Below are 21,146 nucleotides of genomic sequence, written 5' to 3'. Positions count from 1 at the left end.
AATCATATTTATAAGGCTTTCCTGTTCCATCTTCGCCAACAGACACCATGTTTGGCAGGCGTGTTGACCTGCTGGAGGGGGCAGGAAAACCCTGCAGAATGATCTGGACAGGCTGCATTGATGAGACAAGGCCAGTTGTATGAGGTTCAGCAAGGCCAAGGGTTGTATACTACCCCTGGGTCACCACACCCCCATGGAACGCTGCAGGCTTGGGGCAGAGTGGCTGGAAAGCTGGGAAGAGCCCTGGAGGTGCTGATCAACCATGGCTGAACATAAGCCCAGGTGTGCCCAGGTGATCAGGAGGCCAATGGCACCTGGCCTGTACCAGTAATGATATGGCACAGGCCCAGGGCAGTGACTCCCCCTGTGCTGGGCACTGGTGAGGCACTTCCAATCCTCCTCCCTGTCTCTCATCAAGACAGCAAGAGGAGCTGGAGCATGCCCAGAGATGGGGATGGAGTTGGGGAAGGGTCTGGAGCACCAGGAGAGAATGAAAGAGTTGTCAGAGCTCAGGCTGGAGAAGAGGAGGCTCAGGGGAACCTTTTCACTTTCTACAACTCCACAAGAGGGTGGAGCCACATGGGGGGGTTTCTGTTCCCAGGTAAAAAGTGACAGGATGAGAGGAAGCAGCCTCAAATTGTGTCAGAGAAGTTTTAGGTTGGATATTAGGAAACATTTCTTCCCTGAAAATGTTGTCCAGCTCTGGTCCAGTCTGGTACAGTGGTGGAGTCAACATCCCTGGAGGGATTTAAAAGCCATGTGGATGTGGCACTTGAAACATGGGTTAGTGGTAGCCTTGGCAGTGCTGGGCAAGTGGTTGGATTTGGGATGTTCTTAAAGATCTAAGAACCTTAATGATTCTGTGATTCTATGGGCATGTAACTCCCAAATTAAAGCTACTTAGACAGCAGCATGTTCCTCTCTCCAGTGATGAACAAGTTTGCTTGCAGAATAAATCACCTAAATTCCTTGGCAGTGTTCTGGTGGAACTGAAACCTAACACTTCATCACATGCTCAACAACAGAGTGAGAATGTTAAGATGAAACTATTTGTGATATGTTCTGAGACTGTGTTTCTCAATCCCTGTATTTAATGCTTCTGTTAGTCTGCTCCCAGATTTTTAATAAAGAATGACTTCCAGCTTAGGGCAAAATAAGGATTGTTGTGGCTGGAGTGAGACATACATTGTGACATTCTCTGTGTTGGTGTTGCTGCTCATGTTATAGTATTTTTGGGTATAAACAGCTTGGAAATATATATACTCCTCTAAGAGGAAAAATAGGGTTTTTTAAGTTTAATCACCTTTCTGGTTTGCTTTATATATCTGGACAAGTGAAATGCACATTCAGATGAATTATTTATGTTGAATTTTTGAGCTATCACTCCTACTCTGTCTCTTAAAGATTTTCAAGAGCTCTTAGTTCCCTGCTAGGTAACTTGGAACTGGAAAGTGTTGCAAGAAATAGTTTTACTTACATTATTTCTCTGTAATAATAGTACAGAGAAATGAAATAGTACACACAATCTGATGGATGCTACACCTTCTTCCCAACAAAATGTGTTAAGGAAGGACTAGTAGGAGCAGTAGGAAGTTGCCCCCTCAATGTCATACTTCAGGTTGGGGAAAAAATGAAGGGGTAGAAAATGGCATCAAATGCCTAAAAAGGTTTTACATTTAAAAGGTAGCAAGAACATTGTCGTTTGCAAGCATAGCTGCTGGAGTTGTCTGATCTCCAAGAAGGGCTTTTTTTTGTTGTTGTTTTTGGTCATATGTTTAAATACTGAACTTGTTGGTATTCAGTGTTATAAAAGCCAAAAAATATATAAAATTTAAAGATAAACAAACAGGACCCAGGCAGTAATGGAAGAAACCTGATCTAGTCTGGTGCATTTTTTGCAGGAATATTTGGCATTAGTTGATCTGAGATAACAGTAAACAACTGTAAAGGTTTCCTTGGTATTTTGTAATTTAGAGAAAGACTAATTTTTTTCCTTCCACTGTGCATGACAACTACAGACAGCAAAGGCCAAAGGATTCAAACAGCTACCATGCAAGTCTTGGACACATACATTGAGGCATCTGACATCTTTGCAGTTGTTTTATGACTTTGATGTACCTCAGGTACCAAAAGATGTATGAAATGGTGTAAGGGGGAGTGAAATTAAGGATACTACCATGGGTTATTTGTCCTGTCTAAATTCCTTTTGTTGTCATTAAAGTAGAAAACATCTGTCTATTGTAATACTGGGCCCTCACAGAAACAGGATCAAAATACAGGGAAATAATAATATAACTAAAAGGGATAGGTTTGTTCCTGAAGTAATTTCGTGGAAACTGTTTTTCTGAGCTGGAGTTACATCCCAAATGTATCTTTTTATGCAGCTCACCTTGATCATTATTGAAAACCTCAAGCATGCCAGAAAATTGCAGTTATTAGTCAGTTTTTGTCTTGATGTTTGAGTTTTCTACATGCTGATACTTTGAAGACCAGTTTGAATTCATTGCTGTAGCCCTTGTGGGAAGGGCAAATGTATAAATAAAAAAAACAGGTCACCCTCCACTGGGATGGTGCAGACTTGTTGCAACTGAAGAGTGCATAAAGCATGAAGCAGAGGTGCCCTTCTTGGGTCTTCAGAGTGGTTCTGGGTTCCTTAAGGATGCAAAGCATTGAGTAAGTTTATCTTAGTTGATGTGCAAGGTCTGCAGCACCTTTGCATGTGGAGAATGTTGATGTATCTTCACAGTTTGTTGACTGAACCTTGAACTCAAACCCCAGCAGACTGGATTAGTCCAGTTTGGGATGCTTTTCATTAGTTTAGGAAACGAAATTTCAGAGAAGATTAAGTAAATCAGACAGGACATATTTTGAACCTGCACATACTCAAGCAATTATTTTGGTGTATTGGTGCTGTATTTTAGATCTACTCATTTGCACTGCTCAGAAAAACTGGTATGTTGTGTGTGGTTCACACTGTGTTAAATTGTGGAAAGTGAGTTACTGACAGTGGAAGTTCTGATGTAAAAAATTTATTTTCAGGATAAAATACGAATAAAGCGAACATATGGGATTCCTTGCCAGTTCTGCTCCAAAAATGCTTCCAAATTATCTTTCTCAATGTATTATCTTTAACTTCTTTGAAGTGTGGCAAGCTGGATTTGCAAGTAAGTAGAGATAAGTGTTGCTGAACTGGCCTATGGATAATTTTGGAGCATTTACAATCCACTTGTTAAATGAGCATAATCTGTAAGTGATCCTCCTTATTGTGGCCTTACTCCAGTTTGGAAGAATGGGAAAATAAGGATTTCAGCTGCAGTAGACTTAGTACAACCCCACTGAAGTTGTTATTGCTTTGTGCCTGGTAACAGATAAGTCACTTGCAAACAAAGCAGTCTGAAAAATCGGAACACAAGCATGTGAAGAATAACTTTTCACTGACGTTAAGATTTTCCAACTCAATTGACACGTCTTTAATCATATTTGGTACTTTGCCTGAGGTAATGAAATGGCAGCTTTGGGAAGAAATCTTGGCAAACTTAGATGGAGGGACCTGGTTGCTTGAGAAATCTAATAGCTATCAAAGAAAAGTTGATTCTTTGGGGCAGATTGAGTGTGTGTTAAGGGTTCAACTGTATTGCTCAAAGAATGCTTTTTGCCATGAACTTATCTTGAACTGTATTTTTACATTCTACAATTCTTGAGGATATTTAGCTAGATTCCTGGCTTATTTGATTCTTGATTAGCAAAACAATACTTCTGCCTTCATTGAGTCAGCAGATATTGCTGTGTATAGATAAAGAATTAGATCAGGTGTTGTTTAATGAATTTAGATAATGTTAACACTGTTTCTGGGAACTAGAAGTTTTAACATGCTCCTGGCCAGTCTGAGAAAGCAGGTTTTGTTTACAGCAGTATGTGAGACCACTGACCCCAGACATCTGAGACCAGCTGAGAAATGTTTCTGTGAAGACATACTAGTCTTAATTTACTCCCATTGGAACACTATACTCCTGTTGAGATTTTTTTTTTTTCCAAAACATTAGTTCATTTTTTAAAATAAGCAGGGACTTGACCTGTATAGAGTGTCTTCTAGTTAAAAATGATTCTTCAGTGGTAGTGAGATTTAAAGTTCTGATAGCAAGGTTGTCTGCTCTGTCCTTACAGGTAGTCCATGTATTGTGACATTCATCATGGCTTGCATGGTGCAAGCCTTGAATCCAAGCTGAAATACGTCATGGAAATGCCCAATTTACAAAAAGCCATCAGTGCCACTGGCTCCATAGATTATTTGCTGGGATTTTGAGGTGTTTGAAATCATTTGCTGAAGCAATAGAATGATATCCTCTGGTACAAAGTGGTGACTGTCTTGTCAGGAGCTGCCTAACTTTCATAATTTGGGTCTTGGCTTTTATTTTCTTTCCACAGTCTGTACATACTGAAGCTATTGTGCATTCCCCAAGAGCAAGGTCAGAGTGGTTACACTTAGCACAGAAAGATGCTTCTGCTTTTGATTATCATCATCTGAACAGTTCAGAAATGCATTTTGAAAGTAAACTAATTCTTTATTTATTATATAAAGCTTGAATGGGGATATGCTTTTTCCTCATGGCAGTCTGTATTTTTGTCATCAAATTTGTTTTACAAGTGTAGCTTTTTCTGTTAAGTAGGAACTCAAAACCATATAGTAATCCAGTCTGAATTTACTTGTGATTTGTAACACATATTTATGTCTTAATCTGTAATTACAAGCAAAATGCATGCTTGTAATCCTTTCTTCTGTCTTTTCATTTAATTTTGGATCTTCTGCAGGAGATCTGTGCAGTCTCTGCTCTGAAGCTGATAGAGTTGTGGTGCAGCTTATCTGAGAAGGAAACCGGTTTTAAAGGTGTGCAGCCAAAGCTTCTTGTGCCTTGATCTTCAGGTGGAGTGCTAAGATGTTAGGAATGCTGGATATTTTGGTTCTTGTGACTCTTGAGCAGTTTATTTGTCCTAGTATTTGATTTGAAGTGTCCTGAGAAATTGTGATTTCAAGTGAGCTGTCTGGACAGTGGTGGTACTTCTGACTTAAAAGGCTTTCAGGGTTTAATTTCTTCTGGTTCAGAAAAGCCCCAGGGCTTTTAAATCACACAAGCTTCCTCCTCTGAATAGGACATTCCATTACAGTGAGCAAACAAGGTGTGGTTAGTTTGGAGGGAAAACACTAGTTCTTTCCTCCCCTGCCTGCCCCCCTTGCAGACCCTAAAAGGGGGTGAAGCTGACATAACTCAAACTTCAGTAAATATTTAAACCTTTTCTTCTACATTCCTCATACTTCAGACATATCAAACAAGAACTTGTGGCTTTTTCAAGCCTTTATCTTACCTGGATTGTGCTATTTAGTCCTATCCTCATATAGACTGTCCTATCCATGGTCTAAAGCTTAAAACTCATTTTTTTTCTTAACTGACCCATTTTTTGTAGCATTGTGTGAGGCACAATTGTTCCACCAGATTTGGTAGATGTTTCTGCTATGACACGAGTGACTTACAGTCACATAAATGACATCAGTTCTTTATCTGTGTGGTAATGAATAACTGTGTTTCAGCTGCATTCTGCCAAGTCTGTGCTGCAGCCACCCCTCTGCAGTCACTCTGCTTACTGTCCTTGAAAATGAGAAATGAAAGAAAAAGCCAGGTTGAGTTCGTTCTCTGATAAATTGAACACAGTTGGGCAGGAAGTATCAAAGATAGTGTAAATACAGTCATGTGAAAGTGCAGTGGTGTCAGCTTCATTTAATCTTTGGATTAAGATTCCAGTCTGCACTTAACTACTGGGTAATGTCTTGATGTCAGAATGGACAGCAGTGATGACTGGTGTTCTCGTGATTTGGAATGGTGACCAGCACTGTTTATCTTCTAAGCCAATGGCATGGACATTGAGATGGAGTTTGCCAATGACACCAAGCTGCGTGGTGCTAGAGGGAAGGGATGGCAGAAGGGCCTGGACAGGTTGAAGAGTTGGGCCTGTGCCAGCCTTGTGAAGTCCAACTAAGCCAAGTGCACGGTGCTGCACTGGGATTGCAGCAATCCCAAGCACAAGTTCAGGCTGGGTAGAGAATGGATTGAGAGCAGCTCTGAGGAGAGGGACAGCTTGGGAAGGTGGCTGGATGGGAAGCTGGACATAACCTGGCCATGTGTGCTGGCACCCAGAAGTGCCCGTGTGCTGGGCTGATCCCATGGAATGGGCAGCAGTGAAGGGGGAAATTCTGCCCCTCTGTCCTGCTCTGGCAGACCCCACCTGCAGAGCTGCCTCCAGCTCTGGGGTCTAACATCAGAAGGACATGGAGCTGCTGGAATGAATCCAGAGGAGGCTGCAGAGGAGCTCCAAGGGCTGGAGCCCCTCTGCTCTGGAGGTAGCCTCAAAAACAGAAGGCTCCAAGGAGACCTGAGAGCTTTTTCCAGTGCATAAAGGGGCTCCAAGAGAGCTACACAGAGGCATTTTAGGCAAGGGCCTGGAGATATGGGACAAGGGAGGATAGCTTCCCACTGCCAGATGGCAGAGTTAGATGGAATATTGGGCAGAAATTCTTCCCTTTGAGGGTGGGGAGGCCCTGGCAGAGGTTGCTCAGAGAAGCAGTGGCTGCCCCATCCCAGGAAATGTGCAGGGGCAGGTAACCTGGTCTAGTGGGAGGTGTCCCTGCCCATGGTAGGAGGTTGGAACAAGATGGGTTTTCAGGTCTCTTCCAACACAAACCATTTTGTGATAATTAAGTGTTCTTCAAACGTAAGTGTCCTAATTTGGCTTATAAAGCTGCAAATATTACTGGTCCTTAAAGGTCTGAATTACTTGGAAAGTTAAGGCTATGTAACATAATTCCAAACTAGATTTGGAATTTTACTTGGATTTGCCAAATGAGATGTAATATGATATTTAAATTGTGCCAGACTTCAGCCTGTGCAAGACAGTTGGATGTGATGTGTAAAAACCATTATTTTACTGACTTCTTCCCTTAAGAGCTTTCTGAAGTACAGATTAAACTTTGAGACTTTAATATAATTTGGGATATGGCAGAGGTCTGAACCGAAGAGAGAATAAAAGATCTAAAACATATGGTGTATTTCCAAAGTAGAAGCAGGTGAAAGCAGTTAAAAATGAAGCAAATTCATAAGCTTTAAAAATAGTTTGTGTTAAAGGCAGGTGGTTATAGACAATAAAAGTGGGCCATCAGTATATTGGTACATATGTGATATTTCTGGATGCAGAATTCATAAATCACAGAACACAACAGTAAATTTATTTGGACTTGAATTCATAAGAGATGCTTGAGGTCTGAAATAAATGTATGGAATAAGGATTCTTTCAACTTTTCCTAACATTTACCATCTGCCTGAGCCAGGAATCCTGTAGTGATTTACTTGAGTGTTCATCAAGCACCAAAGTGACTATTTAAAACAGCTAAAGATGAGCTAAAGATATGAAATTAAATGAGATCTTGATGGCTGATGAGAACTTGTTGAGGGTCAGCTGAAAAAAGTAGGACTGTGAAGAGTCCTGTGAAGAGTTTTTAGTGATTCGAGTAGAACACTTAGCACAATTTATTTGAGTTGTAAGAATGGTCTAATGCTTAAAACAACACAAGTAGTCTGATCATTGTTGTAGCTTGGAAACAGGCCTCTGATTTTCCAGAGTAATATCTGTGGGTAGATCTCTTTTTCTGTAGTCAGTTTTCTGTTTTTTAAATACATCAGTATTAGTGAGCAGTTTTGGTTAAGACACTCTATTAGCAAATTGTTGCCTATGCTCTTACCAAAGCCAGGGGTTTTAAAAATCAGTGAGAGAAGGGTTGCAAGCCTTTCTTTTGTTAAGAAGTCAATAAGGAAAAAAACCTCACCAGAATAGATTATGGATATGAACTGCAGGCATCACACCTCAAACTCTAAATATGAAAATGAAAAATCCTTGCACGAGGCTTTGTCTGTGCCTGAAATTTCTTGGTTTTACTTTCAGCAGCACATGAGCACAGTCTTTGTTACGTCTTGAATCGTGGAAAAGACTTAAATTAACAGTGGAAAGTGACTTAAACAGCCTTCCTACCCCCAGGAAGGATGATGTTTTAGAGGAAACTGTTATGATAGCTGAGTGTACAGGGTGGTTTGAACTTGCCTTAGAGGTGATACATTAGGCTTCTTTGTGCCTGTAGCTTTATGATTACAGGATAATCTCCTTGTGTCTGGATGAACAGCAACACGGAGCAGTGGCTTGGGGCCTCATGGGGTGGGCTGCAGCCTCTGGATCAGATCCTGCAGGGATCCCGTAGAATTACAGAGCTGACTTCTTGCAGAAATGCCTTTAGGCCCCTAGACAAGCACAAGTGGCAAAAGTGTTCATCTGAAATCATGTCTGCTGCTCCTGTACTGCCACCAGACCACGAATGTGTTTAGACATACCCAGGAATCCTCCTTGAACTGAAAATTGGAATTTGTTTCAGTTTGACACTGAGATTTCTGTTCAGCTGTTTGCATGTGCATGAGTCAAATGGAGTGGAAATGCTGACAACCAGCCACCATTGGTTTTTCATATTGACTGGAAACACATATACTGGGCTTATCTTTTTTAATAGAAAGACTTTTAAACCAGAGTGGATAATTTAGTATCCTGTCTAGTCTTTGTAACCTTGATGTGATTTACTGTGATGAGATTATTATTATAGTTTTCTTTTAAGTTTCTTAGAGTTACATGTGTTTCTTTTGTCTACAGAGCATTCTACTTGATTAAATGCCATGGTAGAATAAAGTCTAATTAGACTAAGCAAAGTTACAGCTCCCCAAGAGTCCTGTTGATGGTGTAGTTGGGTACATTTAAACTTGATACCTATCAATGATATTTTTTAATGCAAATATTCAAACTATTTAAAAACGTAGCATTTGTGGAGTGTTGTGAGGTCCTTGAATTCAAAACTTAATTCCATTGTAGATGTTAATGTGCTGGTTTTGTAGTTTCAGTGTGGATTACAGGTAGACTTTCAGCCCTGTCTTTTGTTTAAAAGTCTGACTTGATGTTGAACCATTAGGGTAACTGTAAACCAAGCACGTAACCTCTGCCTTGCTTTTTCTTTTTCACAACTCTATTGAGCCTTGACCTGCTCACACTTGTTTCCTTACTCATTGCACATCAGCAGATCCTCCATAGGTTTAAATATTTGAATACTAGATGATTTTGATAGAAAAACAAGTTTTAAGCTGAAGAGTTCTTTATCCAGTAGCTGATGTCTGCTTAGGAAGTGTGGCAGGAATTAACAGGGAATGGATCGAAATAAAGCGGTAGATAATGGCTTGCTGAAATTAAGATTGCAGGTAGAGAGGGGGGGCTTATTCTTGGGGACCCTCCAAGCAGGAGAGATGGGAGAGAAGTCAAGTGGGTGAGAATGAGAGAGGTAAGGTTAGGGCATATGAATTGTCATCTCTGTTTTAAGCTCCGCTAAAATCAAGTTATTCAGAGATGATTAAAAGTGTCTTTTATCTGCTTCTATTATTTTGAGTTTATTTTATTTAATTTTTTTTCATCATCTGTAAGAAATGACAATCAAAACCCCTTCTTCTGTGGGACTGGGAATGCTTGAGTCTTGAACACCATGGTGTTGGTTCACCAGGGGAGAAACTGTTCAGTCATGGTGACACCACCATAGAAAAACACAGGTTTTGTCCAAAGTGATATGCCATGGAAGGGGATATGAGCTGTGTGCCTAAAAATGTCCTGCAAGTGTTTTGTGGTTAATTGTAGATACGTATTATGATGCAGCTGGGTAACACTGATCATCTGACTTGTATCCCAGTGAGCCCTATAAAACAGAACATGACTCAAAAAACATTAGTAAAAACTTAGTGTTTGTCACAGTCCTATAGGATTAAATAAGCAAAACATGAGACTCCCAAAACAAATGTAAGCTTTTAAGATTAAGAATTTTCTTTATGTTACCTTAAACCTTCAAAGCACATATTGACCATGTGGTTCAAATCATTCCAGAGTGCAGTTTTGGATCACTCTAATCCAGAGCTCTCCACCTTCTGAATTCACAGTGGGGCTTGTTTAATTTCAGCATCTTTGGCACAATTCTCTTAGATCCTAAAGCCACCTTTATGCATGCCTGCTGGCTGATTATTCCCTTAATCACTCCTAGTTCTTGTTGCTTTTCCCCAGTACAGGCTCCTACCTTTGCTGACATGTCTTGAAGGCAATGGGAATACCTAATATACATAATATTAGGTATTATACATAATAATACCTAAGATACAGAAACAGCTCCAAATGGGGTGAACCTGTACAAGTTACTAAACATGGTGGATTTTTTCTTGCGTCAGGTTAATCTTCTCTAAACCAGGATCTTTGTTACAAATCACTATTAAAACTACTATTGCTGCATTGCCTGTCTCTTTATATACAGAAACAGATCATCTTCTGTAAACTCAGGGTGTGTTAGCACTGTATTTTAAGAAGTCTACATGCTATTGAAATGTCATATTTCCTAGCTGTATGTAAATGACAACATATTTTTACAAAGGCACATGTTGATCCTCACTGAGCTGAAGCTGTTTTGTTCATAATTCCTGACTGTTCACATGGCAGACGCATGGTTTCCTAGAGTGTGTAAGTACTGCTCTTACCAGGAGGACCAGAGCTCAACTTCTGAGCTCTGTTCTGGACTGAGAACAAATTTCCAACACTTGATAACTTCTCTCAGATAATCTTTTCTGTTGATTGTAGAAAGGGTACCTATAGCTTGTGTTTTCTGATTCTTTCCACTAAACATATCACGCTTGTTTAAATTTTTAATCTCAGAATAATTGTCTGTGTTTTGCTTTAAAGGAGCTTAGTGATTTTTTCCCCCAAATATATCAGCAAGAATGGAAAGAGGGAAAGTGCACTTGGGAGTAGAATAGGTAGGCAGATGCCATTTTGAATTTTATTATGCATTTTGTGATTATAAAAACACTAAAATAGTGTTTTTCAAAAGTATTTAGTATAACTAAATCCTTACACAGCAGACTCAGGTTTTTGCAGCATGCCAAAGGGAGGGATTGAGCTTACGGTCGATTCTTTTCTGTGGAGTGGACAAGAAGAACTTCACACAGGGAGGCAGCAGTTCAAGTTAGATTCAATTATACTCACTGAAGCACTGTATAAAATGATTGGGTTCCTTGAGTTTATTGCTTGTGATCAGGCTTAATGGGCAAGCAAGATAAAACACAAAGAGAGAGGCATAAAACGTAGTAATATTTTTCTCTTGAGTCATAAATGTGTATATGCAGAGACATCCGCTGGCAGTTCTCAAGATTTTAATTTAAGTGACTATGTTGTGAAAGCTGACCTGAGGATGTACGTGGTTTAAAGCTTTTCAAGATTAATTAGTGGAAGTTAGAGGATAAAAATCTGAATATTGGCAAAGAAGCAAGATCAACGTGATAAGCGGAAAAGCCTGATTTTCCCTTTCAAAAGAATCTGTGTGTGGGAGATGTCAGTGAGCACCATAAACCAGTTTTTACCCCCTTTATATACTGCATGGATCAAAGAGCTCTGTGTCTAAAAATAGAATGCATGGTTCCTGTTACCAGTGACTTCATGAAATGCTGCTTTCTAGGGAATCATGGTTTGTGTTGCTAATGGTGCTTTTATTGTAAAAAAATGGGTTAGTTGTAGACTGTTAATTGTAAAGTTATTCTTTAAATCTAACCCTTGCTCTGTTAGGGTAGTGTAATTGGACATAGTGAAATGAATTCCTCTTGCTTTGTATTTTGCACTTAGAATAATGTGTTGCAGAATTTTTGTAGCATTTGGGAAAGTTTCATTTTCTTGCATGGGAAACTAGTTTGATTTATAGATCTATCAAGCAAGATTAGCTAGATATATAGTATTCACAGAGATTTTAATGTTCCTCAGCTTAAAGAGACTTAGCAAGTTTGAAAGTAGCAGAAAACCTGAAGCTGACAGTTTGATCTGCTGTGATTGTGACTTGTTAACCTTTAGCTTTCATGACACTGTATAATTCTTAAAATTACAAATGTAATCTACTGTGGGGCTGATGGATGATAAAATTCACCTTGCCTAATCACCTCTCCAGAATGTGTGTTGTTTCTAGTAGATATTGATCTCCTGTATTTGTTATCTTATATTTGAGGGAGACCTTAGTTTCTGCCGTAGGGTGTGGCTTATGTGGATAATTCATTCAGCATCTTGATTAGGAGCTGCAGGACATGGTTCATGAAAAGGCAAAAACTTGATTCATGCTGTAGTTTCCATAAGAACTGCTGAATTGATCATGATGACATCATGATGACATCATGATGACCTCATAACCTCTGGTGCTGAGGAGGAGTCAAAAGACAATCCTTAGAAGCGCAGTGTACAGCTGTTAAAGCTGTTTGAGACCTGCTTCACTTAAGCAGGAGGTTCTTTAAGCAGATGTACAGAACTATATTCTTTAATGCAGAAACCGTCAAAGAGTTTCCGTATTTAAGGGACTAATGTTTTAGTTCTCTTGTCTCATGCAGCAGTGCTATGCTATGTTCTTACAAGCTATTTGATACATTTGGGTATATCAAATGTAGTATCAAATTTATATTTAGAATGGTGAGCAATATTTATTATGTAGGAAAAATAAAGATCAGTAATGAAATGTTTGCAAGGGCTATAGTGATCTATGATGCTGTGACTCAAGCCTTTGGTGCATGTGTGAAGTTTGTTGAAAGGAATCACTTCTATTCTGAATGTTGTTCTGCTAAGTGAGCCTGCAAATTTCTTCTCTGTGTAAAGGGCTTTGTGCTCTGTCAATCACAGGATAATGATCAAAAAAGAACAACTTTTAAAAAATATTCTTTCTGTTTGGAAATGAGCTAACCAAGTGTGACTGAGTGAATGCAGAGGGATAACATGGGATCTGGAATTGTGCTGTGTGCTTCTGAAATTACACTTTGATTGGTGAGAGGGATGTTGCAGCCCTGGGAGAATCATAAAGTGTCCTTTAAAAACCTCGAATACTTTAAAAACTGGAATTCCGTAGCTGAGTTTTGGCATCAGTTGTTAAATGCTGATTGACTGGAGTTGCAGGGGGTTCCTAAATACATCCTATGGAGGGGTTCCTGGGAGAAGTCAGAAAAGGAAGCTTTTTCAATTTTTACCTTCTCGGAAAAGGAATCTGGGGCTTTTTGATGTTTACATAAGCATCTGAATAATTTCACCTTAAATGCTTTCCCTCACCTCCCCTTTTTTTTCCCGTCAGATTTCCTTTATATGCAAAAGGAGGGGAGAAGCTTCAATTTGAATATGGAGTTTATCTTCTCAACAAAAATATAGCACAGGTTGGTACACTTGAGATTACTTTTTATTATTTATATGTATTCTCTGCTCAGTATGACGTGAATGTGCATGTGCTGTCCTGTGATGCTGCTCTCTGTGGTAAAAACCTGTGAACTAAGAAAAATATCCTTGAAAACATAATTTTCTCCTATCTTCAGGTTTGTGCTTGCAATTTTCTTCTGTGGTGCTTAGAGAATGACTTGCCAGATAATAATGAATCTTTTCCTTTTCAAATAGTACATTCTATTCGTCTATAGACTTCACACTGTTTTGAAAACTGTAAATAGTCTCATTTTTTTATTCTGTTGTACTTGAAGATCTATTCATGTAGTTCTTGCTCGTGTGTCTTTAATCTTGCTGTATTATTACTTCAATTAGTATTCTACCCTTATAAGAAAACACAACACATGTAAAATATGAAGTATTGCAAATGTGACTTTTATTTAAAAAGTTCTCTAATCAACCTTACTTCCTTGTTTTTAATGTATTAAAAAAAACCCAACACCTATTACTCTGAAAAATGGAAGAGACTTTGCATACTTGTATTTGAGGTGGCAGTATTAACTGCAGCTAACACATTTGGTATGGAATTCAGAGAATGTTAAGAAAGCTGGTCTTAAAGAGGCCTGGCTGTTTCAATTGGTATGTAGTCCTAGGACAGGGTCAGCTGCTTTTATGCTGTCCCTGGTGATGTTCTGGTGAAGAAAAACTTGTGATATAAGTACTGCTAAGTTCCAGTGCTTGACTGTCTTGGCCACTTAAGACAGCTAATTTCTGACATTGGGTCCAAACCTGTCTTGCCTTTGTTTATATATTATAATTACCTGATCCATTTAGGTCTCTTCCATTTTGCAAACTTTTATGCATTGAAAAACCACTTTCCAACTCTTCTCTTGTCTCAGATTCTCCACCTGAATACACATTTTTCTTGAAATGCAATGCCCAAAGCTGGATACACTGAGCAACTGTTGCTTTCAAAACATTGAGTAGGATGGGAGAAATGCTTCCCAAATCTTGTTCTTTTATTTCCAGTTCATTGGGTTCTAATAGGTTTGTACTCTTAAAAGCCTAGCAGAGTAAAACTTATGATTCTGTGCAACCTACAGCCCAAGGTATCTCCTGCACAGCAACACAACAGTCCATTCTGAATTTGTGCAGGTTGTTACGTTTGTTGCAGTTCTGGAGACAGGCACAGGACTGAACACACTGAGTTCAAGTGACAACAGCCAACGTTTATTGATGGACAGCCCCTTGTATGAGGGTTTCAAACTTCCCATGCTTGAACGCCTCAGTGGTCGGGGTCTCAGCACCACCCAGCTCACTGGCCAGCTGATGTCTGCATTCAGGATTGAATGGGACTGGCTGGGCTCCCGTGTTGGAGATTGAATCCAACATTGTCTTCCTGGGGACTTGTTTACTTCTACTCCTTAACGAACTAGGCTGGTCGAGTTGGGGTTCTGTTATCGCCAAATTTATCTGTGCAGCTTCAGACCAGCTGCAGCTGTCACAGCAGGTGATTTGTTTAATTCACATTTTATATCCTGTACCTTGAATGTATTCTTAAAGAAGAACTTTCTTGTTCTTAATCATGTTTCTGCTTTGGTGGCAAAAAAAAAAAAAAAAAAGCTGAGAACTCAGTCTCAGCTTTATGCTGGCTGTACCTGAGCCTATGCCCTATCCAGATTACCTAATAAAAATATTGGATAGGACTGGGGTTCTGTTATTCCAGGTGGAGTCCCATTTTGCCAGCACTTCAGTTGTAGTCATGAACCATTCTTTATTACACCCGAAGAGTACTTTCTCTGTATTCTCTTGTACTTCATCAATATGCCATTTCTCCAGCATGCTTGTGAGCATATTATAGCAGAAAATGCCAAGAGATTTAAATTCCAAGAGAAATATGACATTTCTGTTTCTGACCTGTTTGAAATTACATTAGTCTTACAGTTTTATTCTGGAAAAATCTGACCTTTTTATGCTTAGTTTCTACTAGTCTTGTTTGTTTTTCCACTTTTCTCTTCCATAATTTTTTTTGCCATTCCTTATCCCAAATTGAAGTAAAGCTTCTGAGTCTTTCTGTGTTGTTTGTTTTTTAAGCTTGGATTGCATTTACCATTTTCCAGACTTGCCCATGCTTAGTGTATTTTGGACAATAACCTCTGAAATTACTTAAAGGCTAAAATATCTTAAGACAAAGTTAATCGAGTCCTACTAATCTTGGAAATTGGCTTAGCCAGGCTGTTAATGTATCTTAGACTACGCCTCCGTGTTGGTGGTATTGGTAATGGCAGCCAGCTGTTCACACTTGACCTCCAGAGGGAAGATTAGTGAGAAAAAGGGATTAGTGTTTCCCTCAAATGCTTTGCTCTTCATTACTATCAAAACAATACTTTCCTTAATCTCTGCTTACTAGTTCATTCTGTAACTTGTGAGTGTGATGCTGCTTGCTTTGCCTTTCAGCCCTTCTTTGTCTTTACCTTATTCTGGAGTTTGCCATTCAGTTATGTGATGCAAGCCAGAAGCTCTGTCATTGTTTTCATTGAAATGATGAATTCTTCATTGAGGCCAGGGTGGTTGTCTTTCCTGTTTGTATAGTTTGGGTTACTTGACACTTGTGCCTGTAGTATTTTTTTATAGAAACTTTCACCACTTCACTTGTTTTCCTGTTTATCTCCTTGACTTGTCACCTTTAAGATGTTACCACTCTTATACCTACTGAAACATCTCATCCTGATTTTCTTGTCCTGTTTCTGAAGGACTCTGGGTGGTTGAACACACGGTCACTCACCCATGTGAGTGCCTTCCAATTCCTTGCAGTTGGTTTCTGAAATCACTGGCATATGTTTAAATTTATAAAAGTAAATGAAGGCTTTATGTATGTAATGGTATAAAAAGAGTTTCCAGCTCTACTTGGGGTCATTGGTGCTGGTGCAAGCCAGTCAGTGGCCAAACTTCAAAGTGGTTAGTAGAACACTAGTGGTTCACATGTTAATGCTTGAGATTGTATGCTGTTGGATATAAAAACATAATAAAAGTAAATTGGAATTTCTGGGGGTCCTCCTACTACTTATTTAATCATGAAAGTGCTATAATGTCCACATAAACTGTTGTAGTCACCTTTGTTTTCATGTCCTTGGTCAAATACTGCTGCTTTATATAGTTCTGCCAAGGGGAAATTCCACTCTGAAAGCAGAGCAGGTAGGTAATGTGCAGAAATGCATCATAAAACCTCTGCTCTGGGGCTGGCTTGACCTAAAAACCCAAGATTGTCTGAGTTCTTATATGTTTCTTGGGATGCTGAAGCTGTTGAATTTACATAGCTTTTAGCAGACGTTATGGCTGCTTTCAGAAAAGTGTCCAGATATGCGTAGTTCTTGTGAACGTGTGAAAAATTAAGTTTGGACAGAGAATGAGCAGCTGCCTCTCTCTTATCTCCAGACCATCACCCAAAGGTGTTTACCTTAATTCAGAGAACCAGTCCTCTTTGTCAGGAATAAATGTAAATTGGTTGCTTAATTCCCTCTGTGCTCTGGGAAGACTGGAGGTGCCTGGGAAGAATAGTGGTGACTTCGCTGGAGCATGAAAACAGGAGCCTGGGTCTCTATCACCTCACTTGAATCATTCATGCAAGTGTTGAACACTGTGACAAAGAGCCCAGAAAAATTCAATCAACTTAAGAGATACTTTGAAGTTATTTGTATAAGCTTCCCTGATTTCACAGATTTTTTTTCCTTTTACAATTACCTGGAATTCTGGCAGCAAGAAGAAATGTTAGTGTGGCAGAAGTGAGATGGGATTGATATTAAATAAAATTACTGACATAAAAACTCTTCTAGAGATAAAGGGGTACTGTTTTGTAAAACAGCAGGATAATAACACTGGAAACCACATCTTGTACTCAGGAGACTTCAGCTGGAATTAGAAGCAGCCTAGTGCTGGCTTGGTAGAGTTTTTTTTGGAGAAACTTGCTTTGCTGTTACATTCCAAAGTTGAAACAATGTGTGTTAATTCTGAGAGTTCATAATAACTTCCATCTGTATGTGAGCACGAATTGTTTCAATACCCATATTTTCTGTTTGTAAAATTGCATCCCTCACAAAGTTCACAGAGGAGCTTTTTGAGTTGGATAACATTATCTAAGGCTGTAAATTTCCATTTAAGATTTCAGCTGTTTGACTCTCACTAGCATAGAAATGCAGGGTTTTTTTCAAAGATAAATTAGTCACGTCTAATAATACCTACAAAAAAGATTCACTATAATTGTCAAAGGTGAAGTGCAATAGAGTTGCTAAAAATGGGAGTGAATTGCACAGCTCTCCAAAGCATTAGACACTGGGAGAGCATTCAGCAAGTACTAGCCCCACAAACCCTGTAGCTCCTAAGTTAGGGATGTATATGGAGTATCTGAGGAAGCTGAGGCTTTAGTAGGAGAAAGACGTGAACTCTCGTCCTGGTATTCACAGTGGAGTAATTGAGATTACACCATGAAAACCTCTTGTTATGGTGGATGAATTTTAGGAAATCCTTGGAGTTTGGTGAAGTTTTTTGTGGGTGATAAGTGAACAGAGAACAGGGTCAAAATGGCAGCTCTCAGAGTTGTCTTTGTTCTGAACAATGTGAATGGCACCCACTTCTGCTGGGGCAGAGACATGGACCTTGTGAATCTGAGCTCTCACAAGTGCTTGAGCAGTGGTCTTGCTGCTCTAGGTTTTTTCATCTCAATAATTTAATTAATTTTTTAAACTTTGAAGTAGGGGTTATTGAGAGTGCAGTGGCTTTGAGTTTTGAGTCTCAGGTCTGTAAAAAGAAAGCATCTTTATTGCTGCTTTACTGGCTACTTTGCTGTCTCTTTCATTCATTCCCAGAGCCTTAATTGCTTCAGCCTGACTTCAGTGTAGGTTCTTCATTACATATGATGAGTTGATCTTAATTTACTGACCATCCTCCCTGAGGTGAGTGAGTCCCTAGTGAGCACACACATTGTTACTGTGGGAAAATAACTTGCTCAAAATTGTATACCCAGAAAATTGAGGGTGGTGAGGCCCTGGCACAGGTTGCTCAGAGAAGCTGTGGCTGCCCGATCCCTGGAGGTGGCCAAGGCCAGGTTGGATGGGCCTTGGAGCAGCCTGGCCTAGTAGAAGGTGTTGCTCCCATGGCAGGGGCTTGGAATTAGATGAGCTTGAAGGTCCCTTCCAACCCAAACAATTCTGTGATTCTATATTAAATTATTTCTGTCCTGTATTGGTCATTATGTGTAATGCATGCATTTATGATGTGTAGCCATTGAGGAGAGCATGTCATTCTTGTTCATCAAAGTTCCAATTTCTTTAGGTATTCCAGAGGTTGTCTCTTGCATAATACTTGACAGGCATTATTTCTTGTCCAGTTCCCAGATTGCTTGTAGAGGACATAATTTCAACAGAGCTGTAAAGCTGGTTTCTTTAGGTACCAGTGAGAAGGGAGTTTACTGCAGCTATTTTCTTGCAGGGGGCAGTGAAGTTATTTTCACTCTAAGTCTCACATGATTTGCTATTTCAGTCAGCCACTGAAGGACATCAAATTAATTTGCCTCTTAATCTTCTGGATATCTTATTCTAAGTCTTATCTCAGCTTTACCACAGAACCAGAGGGCATCTGTATGACTGTTGTGAGACCCCTTTTATTCTTTTGCTGTGACCTTGGTCACTATCTCCATCTGGCTTTATTTGACATGGCCTCAGGAGCGGTGGTGTTCTGTCCTTGTCTAAATAATTTGGCTCTTGAAAAGTAGACTTGTAAAACCAGGTGTCAAATAATTTGGACCATTTGACAACTCTTTGTTTTCCTACAGCCAACCCAAGGAGTGAATGTGTCTAGTCTAACCTCAGTTCATAGAATCATACAACAGTTTGAGTTGGAAGGGAATTTGAAGACCATCTCGTTCATGGGCAGGGACACCTTCCCTAGACCAACACCCTCCTTACACCAACCCTAGACCAGGTTGTTCCAAGCCCTGTCCAACCTGGCCTTGAACATTTCCAGGGATGGGGCAGCCACAGCTTCTCTGGGCAACCTGTGCCACGGCCTCACCACCTTCTGAGTAAGGAATTTATTTCTAGTATCTAATCTAAATCTCCCCTCTTTTAGTTTAAATCTCTTCCCCTTTTCCTATCCCTGTCTATCCATGTAAAAAGTTCATAGTTGTGTTTGTTAGCAGAGTCTCTGCATATGGTGTCAGACAGAGCATCACCTTACAGGCATCACTTCCAAGTTTAGTGAAACCTTACACTGTATGAAATAAGGTTATTTTTTCTTCTGTTCAGCCGGAATGCTGTGCTCATGGTTGTTTCACAGGGAAGGCTTCTTTTCTCATCCTCATTTGTTTTGTCAGACCAATACTGTGTTGTGTTAGACTGATACTCCTATTCACATCGGCATCACTTGCTCAGCTCTGGCCAAAGAATAGCTCTGCTTTCATCTGACAGTCATTAGCAACACATGAACTTTGCTATTTGGTATGAAAAAAAAATAAATCACTCTCTTGTCAGCTCCCCCAAGGTTCTTTTTCTCATCAATAGAGTACAGATCCAGGTAAGTAACTAATGTCTGGCCCTCCTCTTGTGTGTCCATGGCCATCGTGTCCACATGGTGGCAGGTGGCATTTACATGCTTTGTGTAATCTGCTTGAGAAGCTGAGCAGCCAGTGCTGCTTTCCTGGGAGTGCTGCTTTGTGGGTGAGTTGCTTGTCAAATGCACAAAGTAACATTCACAGAACCATAGAAGAAAACCAAAATTCTTGCTATATCATAGGTGTAGTTCAAGTGCCTTCTTCCTAATACCTGCATTTAAAGTTGAATGCTTATGTACTAGTGCCATATGTAAGAGGCTGAACTGAAACTCAGCTGTTAAACATGAAATGAGGCAAGAGGTTCAGTTTCTGGTTCTATAGGCTATCAAACATGAGAGAAAATCAGCTCTATAACACAAACTAAAAGCTTTTCCATGGGAAGTTGAACAGCAGAAATGTTAGGTCTAGAAATTTGTTTTGTCAATAAACACTAAGGAGCAGAAGTGTCTTTAAAGAATTCTGTGAGTAGTGGTGTATATGCAGTGGTTATGGCCCTTTGAGTGCAGGATACTGTGACTTGCACTCTACATCTTTTATGAGGCCCCTAAACTAAGATCATAAAACACAGTTCAGAAAGAATGCACTGTCTGAATCCAAGGCCAGTTCAGCTATGTACGGAAAAGTGTTCTTAAAAGAGCATAGGTTGAAGCCAGAGTCTAGTCCTTGTCTTCTCAAGTGCCAGGCTTTCATTTCAAAATGTAGAGGAAGGGACTGCACCTGAAACACCACGAAGTACTTTCTCCAGCTGGGTAGAGCCAAAAGCTCTTAGGAGAGGTTTAATTCCTGAAACTTTCCTAGGGTAACACTGAGCTGATACTTAGCCAGATCATTTAGAATTGGGGAATTTATACATGTTTTGTGCAAACTCTTTGGAAAGGCTTTCTTTTTCCCTTTCCTATCACCCATGCCAAGAAAAAATGAGGCTGGATTAGCTGTAACTGAAGTCCTGGCTTTCATTCAGCTGAAAGCCTGCCTATCCCTTGTCTGTATGCAAAGACCAATATTAACTTGCTCTGTGAAGGAGCAGATCTTGGGTGTTCGACCTGTACAGATCCTGGCACCTTCAGCCTAAGCCTAGGCAGTGCTGGAGGCTCCTGCAGCTGTGGTGGGATGACCAGTGTGATTGGGTCACTGGAGGGATGAAGCACTTTTCATGTATGGACAGGCTGGGAGAGCTTGGGTTGTTCAGATGGAGAAGAGACAGCTTTAG

The 21,146-nt window shown here is 39.9% G+C and overlaps 1 protein-coding gene across 2 annotated transcripts in view; it reads left to right on the top strand.

The window, feature by feature from the left end:
- UVRAG (UV radiation resistance associated) overlaps positions 1-21,146 on the top strand; it is an 88,277-nt gene that overhangs the window by 43,717 nt on the left and 23,414 nt on the right. Inside the window, exons 13-14 of one of the 2 annotated variants that reach the window (XM_036386099.2) lie at positions 13,253-13,331; positions 14,488-14,942. In XM_036386099.2, coding sequence (XP_036241992.1) covers positions 13,253-13,331; positions 14,488-14,715 — 307 coding nt within the window. In that variant the 3' untranslated portion in view covers positions 14,716-14,942. Of the gene's footprint in view, positions 1-13,252; positions 13,332-14,487; positions 14,943-21,146 lie in introns of those variants that run through there. The other variant, XM_036386090.2, reaches the window with a different exon arrangement.

This window comes from Molothrus ater, chromosome 2 (genome assembly GCF_012460135.2).
Source record: "Molothrus ater isolate BHLD 08-10-18 breed brown headed cowbird chromosome 2, BPBGC_Mater_1.1, whole genome shotgun sequence".
Lineage (NCBI taxonomy): Eukaryota > Metazoa > Chordata > Aves > Passeriformes > Icteridae > Molothrus > Molothrus ater.
This window is presented reverse-complemented; position numbering and strand designations above follow the sequence as displayed.